Below are 21,498 nucleotides of genomic sequence, written 5' to 3'. Positions count from 1 at the left end.
TTTTTATATCAATCCACTTAATAGCCTGGCCTTTGAGAGGAGGCAAGAGTTTGGGGGAAACAAAATCAAAGAGGAGCTTTTCTTCACTTCACTAGGCCTATTCAAAGCCAAGGAGGGCCCTGCCTCGACTTCTTTCCTCTCACCTCACTCAGCCCAGAGCATCACATCAGCCCAGTGACAGAAACCAGTGGGGAAACTTCCTCAGCACACCGCGGGGCAGCTGCTGTTGCCAAGCCCAGACCTGCAGGGCCTGACAGTCTCCCATGTGGTCATTAGGTGCAAGAAAGCAACTGTTGAAGAACTAGGTCAAGATCATCACAGACACGCAATGTCATGAAGAGTAAGAAATATCATCACCTTCCAGCTGTGTGTCAGAACCAAAGCTTTATTTTAATATGCTTATTGTTTTCAGAACATCACTGGCAACTAGAAACTCATATGCAAGAGTGATTTTTATAACTGTAGATAAAATAGATAATGGAATTGTAACAGTAAATACACCTTAAATATAAATATACACATTGCCATCCCACACGTATAAAAGTCATGCTTTGTAAATGCTCTGTCCACACACTATCTTTGTGGGACACTGAATTTCAGGATGGATCTTCGAGGGTTTACATGTGTCCCATTAGTTATAGATACTTCCAGAGATCTTATGTAGGAGCAACACATTACAAATTTTGAAAAAAAAATTAAGTATCACAGAGCATTTTTTGAATATTTAATACTTTTGTTCTATAAAGAGTATTTCTTAAATATTACAAATGGTGAAACAAATATACTAGCTTACAGATATATACAATGTACTAATTTATACTTCAAAAATGCAGGAAGAGAAATTATATATATATATATTTATATATATATATAATTTTAGATCGAATGAACAATTCAATATTGCTCTTGAGTTGGTCTTGCTGTATTGCATGCATGCCTAGGGCACGCCCATGGCTTGTCACCAGATGGAAGAGGGATTGGCAGGGACAGAATGGGACCCATGGAGCCCCAAGCTTATTCCCAGAGAGCCATCTTCTAAGCAATACTTTGAGTTTTGTAACTTACTGAGGCGAGGTCAAAATCTGTTGTGTCCATACACAAGGTAGGATGTGTCCTCAAGAATCACAACTACTTATTCGAGGATGGGGCCACATAAATGCTAAAAACATCTGATTCAGTGGAACTAACTCCTCGAGCCCTGAGTGTCAGTTGGAGAGCTTTGAAAAGATTATTTTGAGATAATCATCTATACCCTCAGTGCAGTTCATAAAAAATGATCTCAGAACAAAGACCCATGATTGAGGCATCAATAGCCTTCCAGTAAACTCACAGGCAAAATACAAAGGAACAAAATGTGTCCTGAATGACATCAGATTTTCAATAATTACAAGCTTCTCACATTGATAAAATTGTAAACACTGAAAAATGTAGACATCGCCTTGAGAGGGCTAAATGAATTTCTAACTTGGATCAGGAGTAATGTGGCAGTCATGGGGAGCCTGCAAACTGGGAGCCTTGTGGACAGGACAGCTCATGGCAGACATCACATTTGACCATTAGCTTAACCCACCTAAGATCTCTACAGTTCATTTTGGCCATGAAGTCCCATTTCTTCTTCCACTTAACCCAAATCTAAAGTACAAATGGATGGCATCTCTCTGAGAATGGAAATAGAACAAAAAAATATATATAGGGATAAGTTGAAAAGCAAATGTTCTAGAAAATTCAGTGATGAGATCTCACTGTGAAGGCTGTGCAACAGTCACTTGGAACAGAAGGATCCCAGCAGAGGGTGTGGCTGTTAGGACTTGGAGAGGGACTTGGTTCTGGACCAGGAGTTCTGGGTTTCCCTGATCCCCACTGGTGGCCAGGCCAGCCATCTCCACCCTCCCTGCCCAAGTTCTATTCTATCTGGCAGACTATCGAGCCAATGGCTTGCAAAGTGCCTCCCACACACGAAATACATCACAAAGATGAGTTATTAGCAGAGCAGAAGGGATGAGAAGAAGGCAAGAAAATCAAACCAAAAGGGGGAATTTAGGATCTGTTGAGAGCATAGAGCTGCCCAGAAGTGGCCACATCAGGAGGGGCAGGGAAAACACAGAAAGTACAGGAGAGGTGGTATCCATAAAGATCCTGAACTTGACCACTCAGTACCAGCTAGCACTGCTGCCCAGCAGCCTGGAAGCATCCCTGTACTCTGCCTGCCAGGCAGGCAACGGGAAGGTGTTCTGCAAGGGAACATTCCAGAGGAAGCCAGAGTGGGATGCAGACTGGAACCAAGAGGAAAACCTAGAGGCTCTGTCAGTGGGAACTTTCAGGAAGCAGCTCCAAAGCAGCCTTGATGCCAGCAGAAGAATTAGCTGAGTAGTCTGTGCTCTGCCCATGACAGAGGCCTGCCCGACCTGTCTCCAGCCAGCATGCAGCAACCAGCAGTGGTTTGAGGATGCACATGAGATTCATTCCAGAGTGAACCCAGCATAGGCCAGCTCTTAGAAGGCATTTCTAAAGGAATGTGCACCATAATTGATTACTTGAACTGATTTTCCAGGAATATACTTGTTAGAGATAATTATCAAAAACACAGCAAATAACTTCTGTCTCAAAGTATTTCATTGAGGTGCAATATATGGCACAGACGTCTCCACGTCTGTTAGAAAATGGATGTGCTTCTGGTCTTCAGAGGGCCTTTATTGGCTGTTACTCAGTTGGAGATAGAGCGAGTTATTGAAAAAAAAAGATCATGTTGGAGGACAAAAAATGTCTAAAAAATAGCTACTTTGATTGCTTTTATTTAAAATCTAAGGGCTGGAAGAGTTATACCCCTCATAGGTCAAAGGAAGGAAACTTCACGTTTCTAAAACTCTCAAAATATAACACACAAAAATATTATTGTGATGTTTCAGTATTGTCACAATATCCTCACACAAACGTTTCAAATGGAAATTGAATTTTTGACAGAGTGGCATACTCCCAGTGAATTCACCATTGTATGTGAAAAGAAATACTCTAAAAGGTTAAAATGATACCTGCTAATAACTAGGCTAGTGAGGACATCCCCTCAGAGTGGCAAGGCTCACAGGTCAGCTGTATTACATTTAATTCAGTTAAAGAACCATAGAAAGGAACAGCTTTGGCCTGGTCTTCTCACCTCCTCCTGCCCCTCCCATCCCGCAGGGATGTCACTGGCTTCGGAGCAGAGGGGATGCCTGGTCTTGGGGGTTGGTGCCTGCAGCTCTGGGTTAATGTGTATAAATGCTCTCACATGTATCCAGATGGTACCTCCTGCTATCAGCAAAGCATACTTTCCTTCTGCCGGCATGAGCCTTCCTGCCTCCTGAGGGCCAAGGATGCCTCCAGAAATGTCTGATGTCCCTTGGGTTTCCTGCGAAGCCAAGCGTGTTGGTTTTCATTTTAAGCATCTGTCAGATTCCCTGATTCTGGAGAGGGGGTGCTTATCGGTGGTGGTGTGAAATGCCCGCTGAGGACAGTTGGGCACATCTCAGTCAAAATGCAATATTTAACACGTGGGCGTCTGACATGCTACCCTGACTACTGTGGGTGTCACGTGGGAGGGGGAGGGGCGGAGAGGGGGGACACAACCGTTGCTCCCACGGGAGGGCAGTTCACATGACCACGCACTTGCCCTTGAGCTTCTCTTTCCTTTTCTGCTGCTTGCTCTTTTTCCCGTCGATCTGGAGGCTCACGGTCCTGCGCTTCTCCAGGTTGAGCAGCTCCTGGAAGAGCTCCTTCACATTGAGGTTGAGCTTGGCTGAGGTCTCCATGAAGGCGCACTTCCACTTGCGGGCCAGCACCTCGGCCTCACTGCTCTCCACTTCGCGGTTCGGGCTCTCGTCACACTTGTTCCCCACCAGCATGATGGGGATGCTCTCCACGTCCCCTTTGATCTCGCAGATTTGCTCATAGATGGGCTTGAGCTCCTCCAGAGACTGCCGGCTGGTGATGGAGTAGACCAGGATGAAAGCATGACCTTTGGAGATGGACAGCCGCTGCATGGCTGGGAACTGGTGACTGCCCGTGGTGTCCGTGATCTGCAGGGTGCAGATGCTCTTGTCACAGCTGATGACCTGCCGGTACGTGTCTTCCACAGTGGGGATGTAGCTCTCCCGAAACGTGCCTTTCACAAACCGCAAGACAAGAGAGCTCTTGCCAACACCACCTGCGCCGAACACGGCCACCCGGTAATCATTGCTTTGCTCCGGCATGTTGCTTGCAGGCTCCAACAATTAACTAGGAAGCACCTACCAAAGGAACCAGATGTTTGAGAGAATTAGTAAAAGAAAACCTAGGAAAAGACTGCTTTACCGTTTCTTGATAGCTGAAAGAAAAAAAAATTAAGTGGTATTATTTGCTTTCACTTTTCCTACATAACAATTCAAATTTCATTTTAAAATTCTCTAATTCTAAATCCAATTATAGATAACCCTCCGTTTTCAACAGGGCTGTTGATCTACTGAGTGGCTAACTGAAGTCAGTCTGTTCCTCCTTATTGGACCATGGTTCTGAGCAGCTTTGCTCTCAAATCACCCAGCACCCAGGGAAAAGATGCAAAGTCAGTCCAAGGGAGAAAGAATCCAGGAAAGGTAATGGGGAGTTGGAAACTAGTCAGTCCTCAAAACACACACACACACACACACAATCACAGCAGATCTTTACTGTTTAACCTAAAGTGCTGCTGCTGCTGCTAAGTCGCTTCAGTCATGTCCAACTCCCATAGACGGCAGCCCACCAGGCTCCCCCATCCTGGGATTCTCCAGGCAAGAACACTGGAGTAGGTTGCCGTTTCCTTCTCCAATGCAGGAAAGTGAAAAGTGAAAGTGAAGTCGCTCAGTCGTGTCTGACCCTCAGCAACCCCATGGACTGCAGCCTTCCAGGCTCCTCCATCCATGGGATTTTCCAGGCAAGAGTATTGGAGTGGGGTGCCATTGCCTTCTCCAACCTAAAGTGCTATGAACATTCAATATACCAGTCATAATACATAATTTTTACAAGTACAGAGAGGGAGTTAAAGGGGAGCAGAATGCAATTAATATTTACACAATGTTTATATTAACTCATGAAATCCTCACCACCCTGCAGAACTGGTGTCATTATCCCCTGCAAAATGAAGAACCTGAAAACACAAAAAGAATAGGATCATGGCATCTGGTCCCATCACTTCATGGCAAATAGATGGGGAAACAGTGGAAACAGTGTCAGACTTTATTTTGGGGGGCTCCAAAATCACTGCAGATGGTGACTGCAGCCATGAAATTAAAAGATGCTTACTCCTTGCAAGGAAAGTTATGACCAACCTAGATAGCATATTCAAAAGCAGAGACGTTACTTTGCCAACAAAGGTCTGTCTAGTAAAGGCTATGGTTTTTCCAGTGGTCATGTATGGATGTGAGAGTTGGACTGTGAAGAAAGCTGAGCGCCAAAGAATGGATGTTTTTGAACTGTGGTGTTGGAGAAGACTCTTGCAAGTCCCTTGGACTGCAAGGAGATCCAACCAGTCCATTCTAAAGGAGATCAGTCTTGGGTGTTCATTGGAAGGACTGATGCTAAAGCTGAAACTCCAATACTTTGGCCACCTGATGCAAAGAGCTGACTCATTGGAAAAGACTCTGATGCTGGGAGGGATTGGGGGCAGGAGGAGAAGGGGATGACAGAGGATGAGATGGCTGGATAGCATCACCAACTCGATGGACATGAGTTTGGGTGAACTCCTGGAGTTGGTGATGGATAGGGAAGCCTAGCGTGCTGCGATTCATGGGGTTGCAGAGAGTCGGACACAACCGAGCGACTGAACTGAACTGAATGTCCCTGACTTCACACAGCCAGTGAGGTGAGCTGTTGCTCAATTGATCAGTTGTGTCCAACTCTTTGTGACACCGTGGACTGCAGCACGCCAGGCTTCCTTGTCCTTCACCTCCCAGAGCTTGCTCACACTCATGTCCATTGAGTCAGTGATGTCATCCATCCATCTCATCCTCTTATCACCCCCTTCTCTTCCTGCCCTCAATCTTTCCCAGCATCAGGGTCTTTTCTAAGTGAGGTGAGACGGGGATGCAAACTGATGTCTCTCTGTCCCACAGGCTGCTGGAGTCACAGAGGGCCTGAGTGTGAACTCTTATTAAGCACCAAGTATTGACAATTCCAATCCCAAAGAAAGGCAATGCCAAACAATGCTAAAACTACCGCACAATTGCACTCATCACACATGCTAGTAAAGTAATGCTCAAAATTCTCCAAGCCAGGCTTCAGCAATATGTGAACCGTGAACTTCCTGATGTTCAAGCTGGTTTTAGAAAAGGCAGAGTAACCAGAGATCAAATTGCCAACATCTACTGGATCATAGAAAAAGCAAGAGAGTTCCAGAAAAACATCTATTTCTGCTTTACTGACTATGCCAAAGCCTTTGACTGTGTGGATCACAATAAACTGTGGAAAATTCTGAAAGAGATGGGAATACCAGAACACCTGATCTGCCTCTTGAGAAATTTGCATGCAGGTCAGGAAGCAACAGTTAGAACTGGACATGGAACAACAGACTGGTGCCAAATAGGAAAAGGAGTTCGTCAAGGCTGTATATTGTCACCCTGTTTATTTAACTTATATGCAGAGTACATCATGAGAAACGCTGGACTGGGAGAAACACAAGCTGGAATCAAGATTGCCAGGAGAAATATCAATAACCTCAGATATGCAGATGACACCACCCTTATGGCAAAAAGTGAAGAGGAACTCAAAAGCCTCTTGATGAAGGTGAAAGTGGAGAGTGAAAAAGTTGGCTTGAAGCTCAACATTCAGAAAACAAAGATCATGGCATCCGGTCCCACCACTTGATGGAAAATAGATGGGGAAACAGTGTCAGACTTTATTTTTCTGGGCTCCAAAATCACTACAGATGGTGACTGCAGCCATGAAATTAAAAGACGCTTACTCCTTGGAAGGAAAGTTATGACCAACCTAGATAGCATATTCAAAAGCAGAGACATTACTTTGCCAACAAAGGTTCGTCTAGTCAAGGTTTTTCCTGTGGTCATGTATGGATGTGAGAGTTGGACTGTGAAGAAGGCTGAGCGCCGAAGAATTGATGCTTTTGAACTGTGGTGTTGGAGAAGACTCTTGAGAGTCCCTTGGACTGCAAGGAGATCAAACCAGTCCATCCTGAAGGAGATCAGCCCTGGGATTTCTTTGGAAGGAATGATGCTAAAGCTGAAAGTCCAGTACTTTGGCCACCTCATGCGAAGAGTTGACTCATTGGAAAAGACTGATGCTGGGAGGGATTGGGGGCAGGAGGAGAAGGGGACGACAGAAGATGAGATGGCTGGATGGCATCACTGACTCGATGGACATGAGTCTGAGTGAACCCCGGTAGTTGGTGATGGACAGGGAGGCCTGGCGTGCTGCAATTCATGGGGTCACAAAGAGTCGGACACGACTGAGCGACTGATCTGATCTGATCTGATTGACAATTAACTAAGAAGCTTGGAGTGGTCCTTTCATTTGTCACAATTAAAATGATTATAGATGCTTTATTTTTAAGAATGATAAGAAATGTTACTAAGATAACAGTATAAACCAGTATTAATGGTCATAAAATGGAGTAGAATGGGGTTTCTTTTCAATACAAATACCACCTCTTTCCTGACATATAGATTATTAAATATCTTTCATACTGCCCTGTTTTTTGGTAAGAAAGGATACAAAAACATCCAAAAAATAGAGAATCAAGCAATATCCAACATTTTTAAAATGAAGTAGACAAGTAATATGGTAATGTGAAATATGGAACCCATTTTCTCTAGGCAACATTTGCTTTCACTTTTCACTTTCACTTTTTTTGGAGTAACTGAGGGACAATAATGAAAGGCACTCCTCAAAATCATTTTCAGAGACCAGTAAAAATTAGATATAATTAGCCATGGAAGAAAATGGGTATGTGCAGCGAATGTCTACTGGCAGACAAATCAGGTCAAAGCCCAGGACAGTGATATCTCATGATTTCTTTCTGAGTTCACTATGTACACTGGCCTGCAAATATGCTCAATTAAATACTCAGCTGTTGTCGTATGCGCTTTGGAACCCCTAACCTATCAAGAAGGCAATGGCACCCCACTCCAGTACTCTTGCCTGGAGAATCCCATGGATGGAGGAGCCTGGTGGGCTGCAGTCCATGGGGTCGCGAAGAGTCGGAGATGACTGAGCAACTTCACTTTCACTTTTCACTTTCATGCATTGGAGAAGGAAATGGCAACCCACTCGAGTGTTCTTGCCTGGAGAATCCCAGGGACAGGGGAGCCTGGTGGGCTGCCATCTATGGGGTCGCACAGAGTCGGACACAACTGAAGCGACTTAGCAGCAGCAGCAGCAACCTATCGAGAAACTTGAAGAAGCATTTATATACATATATATGCACACACACAGCTGAATCTTCTTTGCTGTACACCTGAAACTAACACAGCATTGTAAATTAACTGTACTTTGAGTTACATGGTTACATGTTACATGGTTAGTTACATTGTTACAACTTTTTAAGAAAAGAACAAAGTGAACCCAGAGAAAGAAAAAAGAAAGAAAGATTAGAGTAGAAATTAATAAAGAACAGAAAACTAATAGAAAACAATTAATGGAACCAAAATTTGGTGTTTTGAAAATATCAACAATAATAATTTTTGCATTAGATTGAAGAAAAAAAGACTCAAATTACTGAAATCATGAATGAAAGAAAAAACACTACAGATCTTATAGAAATAAAGTTTATAAGGGCATGACCAACTCCAAGATGACATGTTAGATAACTACGATGAAACAGATGCAAACTACTCAAGCTGACTCAAGAAGAAATACAAAATCTGAATAGAACTGTAATGGGATAATAATCAAAATATTATTTACAAAGAAAATGCCCAGGTCCAGATAGCTTCACTGGTGAATTCCAGGGAAGATCCCCTGGAGGAGGAAATGGCACCCCACTTCAGTATTCCTGCTGAGAGAATCTTATGGACAAAGGAGCCTGGTGGGCTACAGTCCATAGGGTTGCAAAGAGTCCAATATGACTGAGCATCTGAGTACATACACATATATACGTAAACATATATATGTGTACATGTGTGTAATATATATGTATATATAACATAAAACAATGTATCAATGAAAGACAAAACCACAATACCTCAGTAGATACAAAAAATTGACAACATTCAGCATTCAATTATGTTAAAATAAAAACAGTTTAAAGAAAAAGTATAGTCACTGAATCGTGTCTGACTCTGTGACCCCATGGACTATAGTCTCTGTCCATGGAATTTTCCAGGCAAGAATACTGGAGTGGATTGCCATTTCCTTCTCCAGGGGATATTCCTGACTCAGGGGTGGAATCTGGGTCTCGCCCATTGCAAGCAGATTCTTTACCTTAAGCCAGCAATAAAAGTGAACTTCCTCAACCAGATAATGGGCATATAATGAACAATACCAAACTAACACAATACTTCATTGTAAAAGACTGAATGACTTCTCACTAAGATCCAGAAAAAGAGTATTCGCTTTTATAGTTTCTACTCAACATGTTACTAGAGGTTTTAACCATGATAATTTGGCAAGAAAATGAAATAAAAGGCATTCAGACTGGGAAGGAATGAAGCAAAACTATCTCTCTTGCAGGTGGCATAACTTTGTATTGCTGCTAAGTCGATTCAGTCATGTCTGACTCTGTGCGACCCCATAGACGGCAGCCCACCAGGCTCCCCCGTCCCTGGGATTCTCCAGGCAAGAACACTGGAGTGGGTTGCCATTTCCTTCTCCAATGCATGAAAGTGAAAAGTGAAAGGGAAGTCGCTCAGTCGTGTCCGACTCCTACCAACCCCACGGACTGCAGCCTACCAGCCTCCTCTATCCATGGGATTTTCCAGGCAAGAGTACTGGGGTGGGGTGCCATTGCCTTCTCCGTAACTTTGTATTAATAGATAGGAAATCCTAGGGAACCCACTAAAAACTGTTAGAACTAATAAATTAGATCAACAAGTTTTCAGAATACAACACCCATTTAAAAATAAACTATTTCTACATACTTGAACAATCTAAAATTAAGAAACCAGTTCCATTTACAATATCATCAACAAGCATAAGATACTTGGGAATACCTTTAACAAAGAAGTAAAAGTACACCTTTGAAAATCATAAAATACCATTGAAAGAAACTGAAGACCTACATTTTTGGAAAGATACACACGTTTATGTATCAGAGGACAATGTTTTAAAACAGCAATAGTCCCTTGAATCATCTACAAATTCAGTGCAATCCTTTAGAAAATCCCAACTGACGACATAAATTGACAAGCTGATCCCAATATCCACAGGAAAATTGAAGAGACCCAGAATACTGAACCAATGGTAACTGAAGAAAAAAAGAAGTTGGAGGACACACACTGTTTGATTTCAAACTTATTACAAAGCTACAGTAATCAAGACAGTGTGATATTGCACAGGACAGCAAATAGATGAATGAAAAACTTCAGAGTCAAGAAATAAATTCTGACTTTTACAGTCAAATTACTTTTGACATGGATATCAAGATAATTCAAGAAAGAATATCTTTTCAACAAATGGTGCTGGTACAACTGATATTCATATGAAAAAGAAAGAGGCCTCCCTTATACCATATACAAAAATTAACTCAAAATGGATTGAAGACCTAAATGTAAGCCCCCAAACTAAAAAATATCCTAAAAGAAAATACAGGCATAAGTTTATGATCTTTGATTTGGCATTGATTTCTTAGTAATGATCCCCGAAACATGAACAAGATTAAAAAATAGGTAAATTTTATTTCATCAAAATCAAAAAGTCTGTGTATTAAAGAACACTATTAAGAAAGTGTAAGGCAACCCACAGAAAGGGAGAAAATTTCTACAATCATATATCTGACAAGTGATTAATTCCAGAATATATAATAAATTCCTGGCATTCAATAACAACAACAACAAACCCACAAAAAAGTTAAAATGGACAAAGCATTTGAACCAACATTTCTCTAAGGAAGCTATACTACTGGACAATGAACACAAGAAAAGACAACATTACTATTACTAGTCACTGTTGTTGTTTTTAGTTGAAAGTCATGTCTGACTCTTTGTGACCCATGGACTGCAGCATGCTAGGATTCCTTATCCTTCACTATCTCCATGAGTTTGCTCAAATGCGTGTCCATTGAGTCAGTGATATACCTAAATACCTCACCCTTTCTCATCCTCTTCTCTTCCTCTGCCTTCAATTTTTCCCAGCATCAGGGTCTTTACCAATGAGTTGGCTCTGACTCTTTGCATCAGATGGCTATAGTATTCAGATGGCTTCGGCTTCAGCATCAGTCCTTCCAATGAATATTCAGGGTTGATTTCCTTTAGGATTGACTACTTTGATCTCCTTGCTGTCCAAGGGGCCTCTCAAGAGTCTTCTCCAGAACCACAGTTTGAAAGCATCAATTCTTCAGCACTCAGCCTTCTTTATGGTCCAACTCTCACATCTGTACATGACTACTGGAAAAACCATAGCTTTGATTATATGGACCTTTGATGGTAAAGTGATTGTCTCTGCTTTTTAATACACTATCTAGGTTTGTCACAGCTTACCTTCCAAGGACCAAGTGTCTTTTAATTTCATGTCTTCAGTCACATCCACAGTGATTTTGGAGCCCAAGAAAATAAAATCTGTCACTGCTTCCACATTTGCCCCTTCTATTTGCCATGAAGTGATGGGAAATGCAAATCAAAACCACAAGGTAAAGCAGTTCACAGACACTTGGAAGATTTTAACAAAATTCAAAATTAAAAACAAAACATAAAATAGCAAATGTTGACAATGCTGTAGGGAAACTGGAACCACTGTGCTTTGCTGATCTGAATGTAAAGTAGTATAGCTGCTTTGGAAAGCAATCCATCACTTCCTTAAAAAAGTAAACAGAATTACCATAAGACCCAGTGATTTCCCTAATCCTACACCCATGAGAAATGAAAACACAGCCACACAAATAATTGTATGTGAATGTTCTTAGCAACATTACTCATAGTAGTCAAAAAGCAGGAGAATATTCAGATGGTCACCATCTAATTAAAGCATAAGTAAAAATATGGTATATCCATACAATGAAGTATTATTTAGCAATAAAATGATATGAAGTATTGAAAGGTGATCTAGCAAGGATGAACCTTGAAAACATGATGCTAAATGAAAGAAGCCAATGACAAAAGACCACACATATTGTCTATTTATATGAAATATGCAGAATTGCAGATCTATAGACACAAAGGATATTTGTAATTGCCTAGGGATGGAGTGAGGTGGATGTTGGGGAAAACTGGGAAGTGACTGGACAGAGTTTCCTTTTCAGTGATGAAATGTTCTAAAACTTACTGTAGCAATGATTGGACGAGCCTGTGAATATACTAAAAAACAACTAAGTTGCATACTTCAGTTGGATGAATTATATCTCAACAATGCTATAATTTTAAAAAAAGATTGCATAGGATAACACTCCACTGTATATGATGATGTTGTCTACTGATTCTGAAACTGATTCAGTGAATATTCTAAAGTTAATAGGCTCAGCTTTATTTGTAACAGCCAGATGATGGAAACAACATACATCTTCACAGTAGAAATGACAAGCAAAGAATGGAATATTCATACTATAAAAAGCAATATACTGAATTACCTTATCCATAAAATAATAAAAAGCTACGAAAAGAACAAAGAATAATACATGCAACAACACAGTCGAATCTGATGGTTGAGATCTGCTAAGCAGCCTGCTGAGCACTAGATATGTTGCATATTTTCATTGGGCAGTGGTTACAAAGGTGTTAACACCATTTATAAGATGGTTATACAGATTATTCTGAATGATTTCATTCTTTTAAATTTATCACAGCAGGAGTTCTTTGGTGGTTCAGTGGTTATGGCTTCGCCTTCTAATGGAGGGGGTGCAGGTTTGATCCTTGGTCAGGAAGTTAAGATCCTACATGCCTCATGGCCAAAAAGCCAAAAGATGTGGATATTGAATAATATTCCTCAAACTGAGAAGGAACTTTGAGATTAAGAAATGAAGCAGGCAACTCCATGAAGTACAATTATGAAGTTTATTGAAGGTAACTTACATATGGGGTGGATGAGGCAGATGGCAATCCAGAAGCATTCATAGCAGCACTCCACCCTGTTGCAAGGGCTACAGGGGAGTTTAAAGGGGCCAATGTGAAATATAGATTCTGATGACCAAGTGAGAAGCATGTATGCACCCATTGGGAACCAATGGTTTTTCCTCCTGGAGGTTGGTTGGTGTGTCTGTAGGGGGTGGGGCGGGGGTGTCTCATGACCATCTGTGCCAGCAAAGGCATTCATTCCACTTTTCATGTCAGGTGAAGGCTAGTGTAAAAGTTGATAGGAAACATATTCAACTTGTGAGTATTCCTCGTGAGTTAGGCAGAAGGGTCAGGAAGATTACCTGGAGAAGGGAATGGCTACCCACTGCAATATTCTTGCCTGGAGAATCCCATGAACAGAGGAGCCTGGTAGGCTACAGTCCACGGGGTCACAGAGTCGGACACGACTGAGCAGCTCGCACTTTCACTTTCAGTTATACAGAGAAGGAAAGGTGTAGGACTGAGAACTATGACGGAGCTGCCAACAAGGACTCAGTGTGGTTCAGCCACACAGAAGGAGATGAAGACCAGCAAAGTTTCAGGTAAGTGGTGTAGAGGAGCAAAAGTCACTCTGCAGTGGGCATGAGAGTGATGGGAATTGATGAGCTGGTCGGAAAGAAAAGAAGTACAGATTCTATTTAAGGAAATTCAGGGATTAAGGAAAGGAGAGGGATAATTGGCAAAGGCTAAGGTAAGGGTTAGACAAGTGTGGAAGAATATCTACATAGGTCTGCTGCTGGGTGTCCGATGGAACAAATCTGAAAGAAAACAGGAGCCAATGGGATTCAGGATGCACACACAGCAAGTTATTCTTCAAGGAGAGAAAGAAGGGCAGGTGACGGCAGAGGAAGCCCCAATTAAACCTGACCAGGCCAATCCCAACTGCTCCTGTTATCTCAGCTTAAAAACTTTAAAAACAAACAAATGAAAAATAATACAATGCATGTACTTGGTTAAAGAAAAATAAAAATATTATAAAATACTCTTATCTACTCCTAGACCCCTTCCTTCAGCAGCTCTAGTCTCTAAGAATGGAAGCTCAATTATTTCCTGGTGTTCACCTTTAAATTTTAAATAATGCATTCATTGCTTGAATAATACATCTTAATGTCCTGAGTTACTGATTTTTGGACCATCTCTCTCTCTCTCTCTCTCTCTGTAAAATTAGCACTATTATCTTCCTCCATTGCCTAATTGTATCACTTATGCTCTATTTTTAAAGCAAATATCAGTATTTAAAATTTCCAGTTATAATATTTACAATTTGTTCCAAAACTTATATTGTCTTCTGTGGTTCTTCTGCAGGTTGTTTCTAAATGCTATTAATAAACAGCATTAAAAGGACTTTGTAAAGATTTTTTACTGAGGAAGTAGACAAAATTGGACCCACTAAGAGAGAAAGGTCATTTTCACCAAACTGCTGATTGCATAATTTTCTGTGTCAGAAACACTGGGGTCTTACTTTTCCAGCTTTTTGTCTGTTTTTTGCCTAAGTATTAATAATATAATTTTTGTATTTCAATTGATCATCTTAGGATTTATTTTATACTTCAGTATAAACATTACTGATAATTTCTTTTAGATGACATTAAAATTTCTGAGCTCACACCCTTTCACTTGATTGATAGAATTCTGCAGCCAAATTAAGTTCAAATTCTTTTTTCTTTTCAGACTTTAAAAATCATTTAACTTTATCATCCAGGGTTGCTGACACAAAATTCAAAGCCAGTATGATATTCTTTCCTTTGTAGGAAAGTTGTGTTTTCCCCTTCTCTTGGCAGGGTTAGGGTATTCTCTTTATTCTGGGAGTTATGACATTTCAGGATATATCTAGAACTGCTTTTTAATTGTGGTGACTTTTTCCCGGGGCGGGGGTGGGGGGTGGGAGGGGGCTGGTGTGCAGCATGTTGCTGGTTAAAAACTTAACCCTTTCTGCAACTTGGGAAATTTTTCATTTGCTTTTTAAAATTACATCATCTTAATCCTTCTATCTTTTTTCTCTTTCTGAAACTTCTGTTAGATGATGAACCAAGTGTACCTGTTCTTGATTTCTCTAAAATCTTTTCCTTTATGTTGTAGATAAACTTTCTTGTACTCTGATTTTTTTCTTTCTCAAAGAAGCATTTTGTTATCAGGAAAGGTGATGCCAAGCAGAATTTCAGTAAGACTATTAATTGAGATTTGTTGCTATTGTTCTTATCTGAGATTGCAGCCATGAAATTAAAAGATGCTTACTCCTTGGAAGGAAAGTTATGACCAACCTAGACAGCATATTAAAAAGCAGAGACATCACTATGGCAACAAAGGTCCATCTAGTCAAGGCTATGGCTTTTCCAGTAGTCATGTATGGATGTGAGAGTTGGACTATCAAGAAAGCTGAGCACAGAAGAATTGATGCTTTTGAACTGTGGTGTTGGAGAAGACTCTTGAGAATCCCTTGGCCTGCAAGGAGATCCAACCAGTCCATCCTAAAGGACATCAGTCCTGGGTGTTCCTTGGAAGGACTGATGTTGAAGCTGAAACTCCAATATTTTGGCCACCTGATGCAGAGAGCTGACTCATTTGAAAAGACCCTGATGCTGGGAAAGATTGAGGGCAGGAGGAGAAGGGGATGACAGAGGTTGAGATAGTTGGATGGCATCTCCGACTTAATGGACATGGGTTCGGGTGGACTCTGGGAGTTGGTGATGGACAGGAAGGCCTGGCGTGCTGCAGTTCATGGGGTCACAAAGAGTCAGACACGACTGAGCAACTGAACTGAATTGAGATACTTCTGGTTCCATTTCTTCACTGTGGTCCTTTTCTTTCACATGGTTCATTTTACCAAATGTCTATTGGTCTCTTGTTGACCACTGATATACAGAAGAATCATACTGGCTGGAGAGGCAGCTAGACTGGGTTCTCTTGATGCACAGATCTGTTCACCAGCAGCCCAGTCCCTGAATAGGAAGGCTATCTGGCATAACTTTACAGACAACCTTCACAGCTTTTCTTGAACTTGTTTAGACTAAACTATCTCTACCGTCTCTTATACTTCTAAAAAGCTTATACATAAACAGAAAATGAAGGGAAAAAATCAAGAAAAGAGGGTATCCTTTCCATTGCAAAGTGTCATAAAATATAAACGTGTGTTTTATAATAAAACATTTTAAATGGGACATTTTAAATACTGACAGTCAAGTTAGAGGTGCAAAATTTTGGTTTACAAGAAATACATTATTTGGTCTTTATCTATAGTTCTTAGCTCACAGCTTCCCAAACTCTTGAAATTTCCTGAGAGGTAAGAGCAGTGAGGGCATCTTTTATTACAGTATTTGGCCTATTGTCCTTAGTTCCTAAAAACATTTCAGCACCATAAAGATGTAATGAGTGTTTTATTATTCATAAAAAGCCCCTTTCCATCAACTGGGTTGATGCTAATAAGGTGACTTTTGGAAAGGACCTAAGACTACAGTTTGGTTGCCAGGATAATTAAACAACCAGGAACAGAGGGATGGAAATTTCAGCCCCACCTCACATCTCTAGGAAGGAGAAAGGAAAGAGTAGGGGAAGCCTGTAGGTTGAATCAATTGCAAATAGCCAACTATTTAATCAATCACACCTCTGTAATGAAGGCTCTGCAAAAACTCAAAAGGACGGGATTAGGAGAGCTTCCAGGGTGGTTAACACATGCAGCCATGGGGAGAACTGTGAACCCAGAGAGGGAATGAAACCTTCGTGCCCTTTCCCCATATTTCCCTAGACAGCTCTTTTATCTGGCTGTTCCTTTTATCATAAACCAGTAACCTAGTCTGTAAAACGTTTTTCTGAGTTCTGGGAGCCACTCTAGCAGATTAAACAAACCTAAGGAGGGACTACTGGGAACCTCTAATTTATAACCAGTTAGTCAGAAGCACAGGTAATAACCTAGACTTGCAGTTGGCATCTGAAGCAGAGGTCAGTCTTGTAGGTTATCCTGTGGAGTCTGATGCTCTCTATGGATGATAGTGTCAGAACTGAGTCAAATGGTAGGACATCCACCTGGTATCTGGAGAATCACTGGACATGTGGGGAAACCTCCTCCACACTATAAGTGGGTGAAGAATTATCAGACGCTTATCCTCAGCCTACAGGGTCCAGGACTGTAGGGAAAATAGACTTTGATTCCCTGAGTCACAAGAGGTGCCCATTCATGGATCCTTTGGAAGACATGTTAGATTCATGTGAATAAAATTTTAGAAAAAGAAGAAACATCTCATGTAAAACCACAATCTTTATCTACATTATACCCTGAATTAAGCCTGCTTCAAAAAAAACATATAATTGAATCCAGAGAAAAATCATAGATTACAAGAATTCAGCTGTCAGTATTTGGAAAAGCCAGACAATTTAGTGTACTATCCTGCCAAAAATGTCCCATGAACAGTCTGAGATCAAGGGTACCGGCATTTCTTGAAGTTTATACAGGCTGTCTCAGATCAATTTTTGCCTTGGTTTTCCAAAATGCTTTCTCCTTGAGTAGATATGTCTTTATTACAAAATTTAAACTTTATTAACTTTAGGCAAATTTCATATTTAAAGTGGGCACTTAAGAGCTTATATTTAAAACTACTAGTAATAAAAAGTAAATGGGTCATTTAAGTAAAAGTAACTGGTTCCAAATAGGAAAAGGAGTACATCAAGGCTGTATACTGTCACCCTGTTTATTTAACTTCTATGCAGAGTACATCATGAGAAATGCTGGGCTGGATGAAGCACAGACTAGAATCAAGATTGCTGGAAGAAATATCAATAACCTCAGATATGCAGATGACACCACTCTTATGGCAAAAAGTGAAGAAGAACTAAAGAGCCTCTTGATAAAAGTGAAAGAGGAGAGTGAAAAAGTTGGCTTAAAGCTCAACATTCAGAAAACTAAGATCATGGCATCCGGTCCCATCAATTCATGGCAAATAGATGGAGAAACAGTGGAAACAGTGGCTGACTTTATTTTGGGGGGCTCCAAAATCACTGCAGATGGTGATTGCAGCCATGAAATTAAAAGACACTTACTCCATGGAATAAAAGCTATGACCAACCTAGACAGCATATTAAAAAGAAGAGACATTACTTTGCCAGCAAAGGTCTGTCTAGTCAAGGCTATGGTTTTTCCAGTAGTCATGTACGGATGTGAGAGTTAGACTTTAAAGGAAGCTGAGTGCCGAAGAATTGATGCTTTTGAACTGTGGTGTTGGAGGAGACTCTTGAGAATCCCTTGGACTGCAAGGAGATCCAATCAGTCCATCCTAAAGGAGATCAGTCCTGGTTGTTCATTGGAATGACTGATGTTGAAGCTGAAACTCCAATACTTTGGCCACCTGATACAGAGAGCTGACTCATTTGAAAAGACCCTGATACTGGGGAAGATAGAGGGCAGGAGGAGAAGGGAAAGACAGAGGATAAGATGGTAGGATAGCATCACCGACTCAATGAACATGAGTTTGGGTGAACTCTGGGAGTTGGTGATGGACAGGGAGGCCTGGCGTGCTGCAGTTCATGGGGTCGCAAAGAGTCGGAAATGACTCAGCGAATGAACTGAACTGAAGGATTGTTATTGCTATTACAACATAAACAAGGATATCTTTAAGAAATTAACTATTTTCAATAGAGCATATATTCTCTAGGTAAGAGAGTGTACTTTTAAAAATTTTTAGAATTTCAATTTAATTAAGAATTCATTTCATGTACCTTCTTAGCTGAACATAAAAAATGAAAGATTTGTTAGTGAGAAATAGCTGCCTGATCATAAAGAAGAGTTAAACATCCCTGGCTCACCTTTATCCAAAGATGTAGAATCCTTTTTGAGTAATCTTGTTTCCTAGTGTTGTGGAGACACCCACCCTGGCAATATTTCTGCAGGTGCTAAAGCAGGTGACTCATCTGCACTCAGGTAATGGAGCTCCCATCCCATAATACGGGGTCGGGGGGGTTCCGTAGGCACTCATCACAAGACTTGTGATAACAGCAACAATGAAATAAGTGGAAAAAAGTTGGGACATTTCTTGGAATGGAAAGGATAGAATAAATTATTCTTTAAGAGTTTTGTTACTGAGAGCCAAATAAGCCCACAGCTTAGGCACAGAAATAAGATTCACTGATGTCTGTCTAAAACTATTTCATTCAGGAAAAATATGATGGCTAGGAATCCAAACAGCTAAATAAAATGCACTTAGTTACACTTTTCAGCCTGATTATGTTTGGGGAATTTTCAGCTTTAATGGCTTTTCCATGTGGGTAAGAGAAATAAAAAGGCACACCATGTGAATAAGAGATAGTACCATTGTCCTGGTCAAAGGATCAGTTACCAAGTTTGATCCTGAATGACCAATGCAGTATGATAACCTTGCAGGGAAATTAACACCAAAAGATGAAGACAACTGGAGGGCAAAAACTGCCAGCAAGGAGAAGAAAGTGCTCAATATCAGGAGTGATGGCTTAAGGTGCTACTATGTGTAGCCTGGCGTCCTTCCTTCATTGTCCACTTACTGGAACATGGCTCTTTGTATATGTACTTGGTTAGGTAGATTTCTATTTTTAGTCAAATGAAAGTTTACAAAATTGGAAAGTGGATAAAAAAAAAATTCCATCACACAATCATGAACTAGTTTATTACTCATGCTTTAGGTATTTTAGCTAAGAATCCATTGCCATCATGAAGACATACCTCTACATTTTCTTCTAAGAGTTTTGTAGCTTTAGTTTTTATATTAAGGCCATTGCTTCATTTTGAGTTAATTTTTGAACATGGTGTGATGGAATCCAACTTCATTCCTTTATCTATGGATATCAGTATCCTGAAACTATTTGTTATGATCTTGACCCCTTATCAAAATTCAATTAATTACAAATGTAAATTAGGTTTATTTCTGGACTCTCAATTTTATTCCATGGTCTATGTGTCTATTCTATGCCAGTACCACACAATTGGTCTACTGCATCTTTATAATACATTTTGAAATCTGTAAGTATGAAGCCTTGAACTTTGTTCTTTCTCAAGATTGTTTTGGCTCTTTGGGGGCCGTTGTGGCTTCACATGAATAGATAAATTGGACTTGATCAAAATTAGAAACTCTTGTGCAACAAATAACAGTGTCAGGAAAGTTAAAAGAGTACCTACACCATGGAAGATATCATGTATCTGGTGTACCAGATATCATATATATATCAGGTACATATATCATGTATTTGGTGTACCAGATATCATATATCATACCAGATATCATATATCTGGTAAGAATCTAATATCCAGAATACAGAGGAAACACAACTGAATAACAAAAAGAAAAAAACAACTTAAAATAGATAAAGAACTTGAATAAACATTCTCTAAATAATATATAAATGGCCAATAAGCACATGAAAAGATGCTTAACATCACAAATTATCAGGGAAATGAAGATCAAAACCACAATGAGAAATCACCTCACACCCACAAGAATGTCTACTATCAAAAATCAAAGCAAAAAAAAAACAAACAAAACAAAATAACAAGTGTTAAGGAAGATGTGGAGAAGTTAGAACCCTCCTGCTGCTGCTGCTGCTGCTATTGCTTCAGTCGTGTCTGACTCTGTGCGACCCTATAGACAGCAGCCCACTAGGCTCCTCTGTCCCTGGGATTCTCAAGGCAAGAACACTGGAGTGGGTTGCCATTTCCTTCTCTAATGCATGAAAGTGAAAAGCGAAAGTGAACTCGCTCAGTCATGTCCAACTCTTATCGACCCCATGGACTGTAGCCCACCAGGCTCCTCCATCCATGGGATTTTCCAGGCAAGATCACTGGAGTGGGGTGCCATTGCCTTCTCCAGAATCCTTCTAGTAGGAATGTAAAATAACGCAAAATTCAACAGTCACCATGTACTCCAGCAATCTGCTTCTGGGTATATACTCAAAATAATTTAAACATATATTATGATATATTATTCAAACAGTTGAAAAGATATTTGTGTACCCATGTTTCTAGTTCCTAGCAGCATTATTCACAATAACCATAGCAACCTAAACGTCCATCAACAGATGAATGGATAAACAAAATAGCACATATACAAAATGGAACATTATATAGCCTAAAAGGAAGAAAATTCTGGTACATGCTACAACATGGATGAACCATGTGAAGTGAAATAAGCCAGTCATGGAAGAACAAATATCATATGACTCCACTTTCATAAAACATCCCTAGAACAGTCAGGTTTATTGAGACAGAAAATAGAATGGTGGTCTACCAGGGCTTGGGGGGAGGGAAGAATAGGGAGTAATTGTTAATGGGAATAGAGTTTCAGTT

General features: G+C 40.5%; 1 protein-coding gene across 1 annotated transcript in view; it reads right to left on the bottom strand.

Moving 5' to 3' along the window:
- Positions 1 to 365: 365 nt before the first annotated feature.
- Positions 366 to 21,498, bottom strand: part of DIRAS2 (DIRAS family GTPase 2) — a 36,431-nt gene continuing 15,298 nt past the window's right edge. The window contains exon 2 of the mRNA XM_055579130.1: positions 366 to 4,262. Coding sequence (XP_055435105.1) covers positions 3,627 to 4,226 — 600 coding nt within the window. The 5' untranslated portion in view covers positions 4,227 to 4,262 and the 3' untranslated portion in view covers positions 366 to 3,626. The remainder of the gene's footprint in view (positions 4,263 to 21,498) is intronic.

Source organism: Bubalus kerabau, chromosome 4, assembly GCF_029407905.1.
Source record: "Bubalus kerabau isolate K-KA32 ecotype Philippines breed swamp buffalo chromosome 4, PCC_UOA_SB_1v2, whole genome shotgun sequence".
In the NCBI taxonomy this organism is placed as follows: Eukaryota; Metazoa; Chordata; class Mammalia; order Artiodactyla; family Bovidae; genus Bubalus; species Bubalus kerabau.
The sequence above is the reverse complement of the archived record's forward strand: the minus strand, read 5'-3'. Positions and strand labels throughout refer to the sequence as shown.